Consider the following 7,356-nt stretch of genomic DNA (forward strand, 5'->3'; position numbering starts at 1 on the left):
GCAAGCCAAGCGTGATCTGGCCCAAGCTCACATCCTGGAGGCAACCACACAGCTGCAAATCTCTGAACACCCAATGTTGATTCACACCCTATATCGTTATCTTTGCAGTTCCCTCTGCCAGGATGCTTTTTTTTTACATTCTGTCTCTTAATCCCCCTGTACTCTAATTGTTCCAGGATGAATTTCTCCACTAGACTCCAATTTCCTTGAGGACTAGAATTATATATATATATATATATATATATATATATATACATTTCTAATTCGTCAGTCCCAAGCAGAACAATTCTGTGTGCTCCAAACAGGTACACAGAATGAACAAATGAATAATACCTGCCTACCGGAACTCCTCAAAGGAAGGCTATCTGGAGAGTGATCAAAAGATGCTTTTTTCTTTGTTCTCCCCCGGGGGGTTGCCATTGTATCAGATACTCTGCAAAAAAAAAAAAATTTTAAGCCATTAAATAACATTTTAGAGCAGAACTGTTATGTAGTGCTAGGTAATAACATATTCTCTGCAGTTAAGACCTGAGTGTGAAGATATTGCTTTCAAGTTACTTAGCATCTCTAAGACCTCAATGTTCTCATAAATAAAATGGGCATAGCAAGAGTCTATTATAGCACTGGTGTGAGTATTAAGTAAAATAACATAAAGGACCAGGCTTGGCCTATTATAAGTATGCATTAAATGTTACCCATTAGTAGGATGTAGATTTAAAAATATAAAATTGAGGATAGGAAATATGGCAGCAGATTGAGTGGAAGCTACACTGACACTCTCCCAGGACCAAACTAGACTTACAACTAAAATATAGAAAAACCATCCTGAATAATCAACTGCAACTGAAGACTAACTGGAGAGCACCCTCACAACCAAGGAGGAAAAGTGGAGACTTCATAGAGACTGGTAGGAAGTGTGGAGGTGCGAGAGGGCTGGCTGGGCTCCCACAGGCAGCAGCTGAAGTTATGTAGGGATATCTCAGCAGTGGGGGTTTCCGCTGAGAAGTCCAGAGTCTAAACCCCAAGCTAGGCTTCTCAGCCAAGAGCCCCAGAATTGAGAAAGGTGCCCACATAACATCTGGCTGTGAAAAGCAGCAGGGTTTCTGTCTGCCAGGGAGAGATGACTGGTAAGGCAGGCACCCTCTTAAAGGGCTAACCCACAAAATTTCATGTGCAGCGACTCACCATGGGCTCCAGCAGAGGGAGGGCAGAGTGGACTAGAGCTATGTGAGGAGAACCCAGAGGTGCTGGCTTGGGGGATAGAGCTCAGAGGGCAGCCATCTGGATTCCTGGGCTGAGTCATTCTCCTACACTGCAGAGGACATTTCTCAGGCAGACATTTACCTTCCAAGCAGCTTTTGCTTGGGGGGGGGGGGGGAGGAGGGAGCAACTGTGCCATCCTGTGGTCCATTGAAAGACTGAATGACAATTAGCCGACCCACTTTGTGGAGTTTCTACAGCCTGAGGCTCATTAAGAGACTGAATAACAACTAGCTTCTGGGTATTTTGAGTCTTAGCCTGATTTGCTTCTGGAGGCAGGGCTTGGAAAAGCAGATCTTGGTGCACATCTTGGTCCTGTCCAAACACACCCAGCCCCAGCAGAGGGAATCACAAGCTGTGGAGTGCAAAAAGCTTCAAACAAGGCACTGAAGGCCAGTTCACAAATAGCATCTGACACTGGCCTGCACCAGAGACCATCCAAAACACTGGGAGTCCTAGCAGATCTACCTAATACATAGAAACAAATCCAAACAGGCAGCTAAAATGGAGCCAAAAAAATAAGCCCCAAATGAAAGAACAAGAGAATTCTCCAGAAGAAGAGCTAAATGAAATGGACATTAAGCAATCTATCAGATATAGAGTTCAGAATACCGATCACAAGGATGCTCAAAAGCATAAGCAAAAAGATATAGAAACTATGAATGAAATTAAGAATGACACAGTAGGAATAAAAAAAAAATTGGAAGGAATAAACAGCAGATTAGGGGAAGCTGAGGACTGGATCAGTGAATTAGAAGACAGGGTAGAAAAAAAATCACTCAATCACAGAATCAAAAAACAGGAGGACAGTTTAAGGGAGCTGTGGGACAACGTGAAACGTAAAGATATTCCCATTAGAGGAGTGCCAGAAGAGGTCGAAAGTAAGCAAGGGTTAGAGAACCTGTTTGAAGAAATAATGGCAGAAAACTTCCCTAACCTGGTCAAGAAAAGAGTCACACAAGTTCAGCAGGCACAGAGAGTCCCAAGCAAGAGCCCAAAGAGGCCTAAACCCAGACACATCATAATTAAAATGCCAAAAATTCAAGACACAGAGAATAATAAAGGCAACAAAAGAAAAGTAATCTGTTACCTACAAAGGAGCTCCCACGAGGCTGTCAGCTGATTTCTCATCAGAAACTCTACAGGCCAGAAGGGAATGGCAAGAAGTATTCAAGATAATGAAAAGCAAGGATCTGAAACCAAGACTACTCTATCCAGCAAGGCTATCATTCAAAATAGATGGTGAAATAAAGAGCTTTCCAGACAAAAAAAGGCTAAAGGAGTTTATCGCCACCAAACCAGCATTGCAGGAAATGTTAAAGGGAGTGCTGTAATAAGAAGCTGAAATAGAGAGAAAGAGAAACATAGGCAAAAAGAAATAAAATGACAATAGATAAGTACCTATCAATAATAACCTTAAATATAAATGGATTAAATGTCCCAATCAAAAGATATAGGGTAGCTGAATGGATAAGAAAACAAGACCCAAATACATGCTGTCTACTAGAGACCCACCTCAGAACAAAAGACACACAGGCTGGGGAAAAAAAAATCTTCTGGAGGGCTTTAAAAGAGAGATCAACAGCAATAAAGTCATAGTAGGGAAATTTTACACCTCACTGACTTCACTGGATAGATCTTCCAGATAAAAAATCAATAAGGAAAGAGTGACTCTAAACGACATACTAGATCAGATGGATTTAACTGACATTTATAGAACATTCCACTCCGAAGCTGCAGAATATGCATTCTCAAGTGCACATGGGACCCTCTCAAAGATAGACCACAAGTTAGGACAAAAAACAGGTCTCTACCAGTTCAAGAAGACTGAAATTATACCAAGCATCTTCTTGGACATTTACACTATGGAATACTATGCAGCTTTAAAAAAAGAAGGTATCCCTTACCCTAAGCATGGTGGGACCTGGAGAGTATTATGCTAAGTGAAATAAGCCAGTCAGAGAAAGACAAGTATCACATGATCTTACTCATAGGTGGAATCTATTGAACAAAATAAACCGATAAACAAAATAGATCCAGAGACATAGAAGCATGGAACAGATTAACAAATCTCAGAGGGAAGACAGGGTGGGTGGGGAGAGATTAACCTAAGAATTTACATGCATATCAGCATAGCCCATGGACACAGAAAATAGTGTGGTGAAGGCCTGGGGGAGGGGTGCAGGGTGGAGGGGATCAATGGGGGAGGGGGGAAGGGGACATTTGTAATACTCTCAACAATAAAGATAAGTTAAAAATAAAATAAATAAAATATAAAATTGAAAAAAACAACGCAGAAGTGACCAGCACACAAATTACACTGTTTGTAACATTCAATGAGTAAAAAGACCTAGTTTTTGTCTGTTTCTCTCCAGTTTACTACGTCTTCTTAGCAGTTCCTGAATTTTGATCTTTTATTATACTTTAAAAAAATCTCATTCATTCCTTTTCAGTAAAACGCAACAAATAAACTTCAGGCACACTATCTAATCACCACCAAATACAGGAATATGGGTTAGTTACTATATCTTTTTCTTTTTTAATGCTTACTTATTTATTGATTTGAGAAAGAAAAAGGGAGGGGGGAGGGGGGAGGTGGGGGGAGGGAGGGAGAGAAAGAAAGAGAGAAACATTGATTTGTTGTTCCACTTATTTGCCCATTCATTGGCTGTTTCTTGTATGTGCCCAGACCAGGTATCAAACCCACAACCTTGGCCTATCAGGACAATTACACTCCAACCAACTGAGCTACCTGGCCAGGGCAGTTACTGTATCTTCTATTGGAAAAATCTTGTAAGTTCTCAAACTAGTCTAACAACATCATGGTTAAACAAATATTAAGAACCAAAAGTCTAGAAGAAAAATAATGCATAGATAGTAACCATGAGAGACTGAATTATCAAATTAGTATTTTCCAATTAAGTTAGATAAGGAATAAAAAATGCTTAGAAGTACTCAATAATATGTAGGTTCTACAATTATCACACATCTCCTTCTCCGATCCACTGTATTTACTACACACACATACACTCACACAAAATAGCATGCCAAATAAATAGGACATACCTATAGATAAGGAATTTGAAAATGGAAAAGCATTAACAGAAAATACAAATTTCACATATAGGAACACCTCGGAGATATTGTGGGTTTGGTTCCAGACCACCGTAATGAAGTGAGTTATAAAGCGAGTCGTAATTTTTTTCAGGCGGGGGTCTTGATTTCAATCAGCAAAAAAATTGCAATACCTGTGAAGTGCAGTAAAGCGAGGTATGCCTGTATATAACCTTAATCTTGAAGAAAAGCTCTGAGGGGCTTGTAATCCTATTGTTTCCTATCTGCGAGTTCTACTAACGCTCCTAAGAGCATTTAAAATAGATTATTAACATCATGTGTGAAAAATTCCCGTTTTCTAGCTACATCAACTTCGAGAAATCTTGACACCAACGCTATGGATGATTTTCCTTTAACTCTTCACTTTCTCAAAACCATTATGTTAGTTGTGAACACATAAACTCTATACATATTCTGAAATACATTACAGTTCTTTGAGTACTAAATAAGTTGTCATTTAGTTCTAAGGCACTCTGGATACAGGTGGATAAAACACTAATAATGTTAAAAGTACTACTGCCTACCTATAATTGTTAAACTCAAAGAAGGCTTTCTGAATCACATTTATATTTTCAAAGGGTTGTCCAATCTAACAAAACTCTTTATATAAGACATATTCACAAAATGAACTACAAATAAGGCATATGTAAATACATATTTGTAAATGTATAGTATACATAAAAGCATTGCCGCAAAAATATGTGACTCTAACGTGAGGTTTAGGAACATAAATATAACCAGCCTAGGTTCATGCAACATTTGACCCTAGGATGCAAGCATTGTCAAAAAAATAGCATAATTTCCAGAAATTTCACCGAACATTTAAGTCCAACTGTATACTAGAAAATACGTATTTAATTGCAGTAAAGAATGATGTAAATCAAGAAATGGTTAAGAGGAAATGAATACATTAGCTATAAAAGCCATTATTAAATCTGTGTTTTCTGGGGGAAAAAGGATTGAAGATTTTTTAGGGTAGTACACTTTCACCTTTAATTATACAATTAACAGTTATGTACTCTCATCCTTTTTTGACATTGCTGTAATTTCTGTATTTTCACTGTTGCTGGTTCTTGGGGCTTAAAAGGGAGGAAAGATTTTTAAGTTGGAAACACTAGAATTTGTGTGCTTTTAAATATAATTTGAGCCCTGGTCAGGTGGCTCAGTTGGTTAGAGCATCATCCCATGCACGAAAAGGCTGTGGGTTTGATTCCCAGTCAGGGTACATACCTAGGTTTCGGGTTTGATCCCCACTTCGGGCCCTGCAGAGGGAAGACAACCGATAAATGTTTCTCTCTCACATCAATGTTTCTCTCTCTCTCCCCACCTTCCTCTCCCTTTAAAATCAATAAAAACATATCTTTGGGTGAGGATTAAAGAAATAATAAATAAATAACTATAATCTCAGAAATAGTGATCAAAAGTGTGATTAAAACAAATTAGTAAACTGAAAGTGCTTTCCCACCTGGTTCTTCAAATTAATACACAGACCTAATTTTAAATATAATCAATTTGTTTCATGTTCAATATAATTTTATAAGCATATATCTCCCTAATTTTAGATTCATAACTTTGGTTTCTTTTAACGTGACCAAAAAAAGTGGGGTTTGAGGGGGGTGTAAATACCTAAGTGCATATATCAATTCGTAGATTTCCAGAATTTTTTCTAAAGACTTTTTAAAAACACACACATTATTCATACAAATATGAATCAACATGACTCCAGGTGGGAATAAAAATGTACAGTGGCATCAGCATTTCTAAAAATAAGACAAACTAATGGCCTGAATGCTTTGATTACTTTCCCTGCCTGAAAGACTATTCATTGTTGATGGTCATTTGCCCCTGTACCTCCTTAAGAAACCTTCCCTTCCACTCACCTTTCTCCTACTCTAATCGATTTTTTAAAAAAACCAACCAAACCGCAAAAGTCAGTTGCGTGTGAATGTGGAGCGATGGATCGCCCCCAAATGGGCTGGTCTATTGACTCGCGCTCCTCGCCCAAGAGAAGGCTGGGCCTCTATCTGGCAAGGTTCCAGACCACTGCACCCCAACTTTCTACAGCTGGGCCTTCCTTCCTGTTTCACCTGCCAGCTGCCAGGCTGTTGACTAACAGCTACCGTAATCGGGCCTCCTGCTCCGGGTTCCCAGCCCCGCAGGAGTTACCCCAGCAACCTGGCAATGCCTTCAGTGCCTCAATGTGCGGTGGCCGCGCTGGAACGTTACCACGACACCTGCACGGCTGCGGGCTCCTCGCCGCCCCACTCTCGGCTGAGAAAAACAAACGGGGGAGTTCTTACTCCGGACTGTGGGTTTTCCCCCACGCAGCACACACTCCCCAGGTGACGGGGCTCTAACAGTCCCCGGGAGGGTTCCCCAACGTTCCCCGCGCCAGCTGCAGCCGCCTCGCTTTCCGAAAAGCTTTCTCGTCTGTTCTCCGAAGTCGGAGAAGCAACAGCCTCCCGGGCTCACCTGAGCACTGAAAAGGTGCACGCAGTCGCGGGGAGAAGGCAGCGCTGTAGAGAAAGAAAATATTGTAGGAGGTTAGGAGAGACCCACAACACGACGACGAATCAGGGAACCCCGTCGCCGCAACACCCCGGCCGGGGAATTCCTCTTCCTCAAACAGGGATCCCTACCCCGCACCCCGCTTCCAACCTGGAGAGGGAGGTACCAGCCCCTAGGGCATCCGTCCACCTCCCACCCGGGCGAGGGGCGCTGCACCGGGGGAGAAGGAGGGTTTGCACCCCGGCCAAGCTGCTTTGTGCAGAACTGTCACCCGAAATCCGCCGCAGCCACTACGGTGGCCCCCGGAGCCGCGTGCGCCTCACCTCAGGGAGCGTGCGAGACGGTGCGCGCCGCCCGGGGCCGCGGGCGCCTCTCCGGAGCCGCGCGCCGCGCGCACAGGGCTGCACGATGCGCGCCGCGAGCCGCAGCCCTCGCCCGGCCGTCGCCGCCGCCGCCGCTTCCGCCCCTGTGACG

The 7,356-nt window shown here is 42.3% G+C and overlaps 1 protein-coding gene across 5 annotated transcripts in view; it reads right to left on the bottom strand.

Moving 5' to 3' along the window:
* Positions 1-7,256, bottom strand: part of KDM1B (lysine demethylase 1B) — a 56,768-nt gene extending 49,512 nt beyond the window's left edge. Inside the window, exons 1-3 of one of the 5 annotated variants that reach the window (XM_087820624.1) lie at positions 7,206-7,256; positions 6,847-6,890; positions 334-433 (exon numbers count right to left, since the gene is read on the bottom strand). In XM_087820624.1, coding sequence (XP_087676750.1) covers positions 334-420 — 87 coding nt within the window. In that variant the 5' untranslated portion in view covers positions 421-433; positions 6,847-6,890; positions 7,206-7,256. Of the gene's footprint in view, positions 1-333; positions 694-6,674; positions 6,799-6,846; positions 6,891-7,032; positions 7,091-7,205 lie in introns of those variants that run through there. The other 4 variants (XM_016205199.2, XM_016205207.2, XM_016205191.2 and 1 more) reach the window with 4 other exon arrangements.
* Between the last annotated feature and the right edge of the window lie 100 nt (positions 7,257-7,356).

Source organism: Miniopterus natalensis, chromosome 9 (genome assembly GCF_054644295.1).
Source record: "Miniopterus natalensis isolate mMinNat1 chromosome 9, mMinNat1.hap1, whole genome shotgun sequence".
Classification (NCBI taxonomy): domain Eukaryota; kingdom Metazoa; phylum Chordata; class Mammalia; order Chiroptera; family Miniopteridae; genus Miniopterus; species Miniopterus natalensis.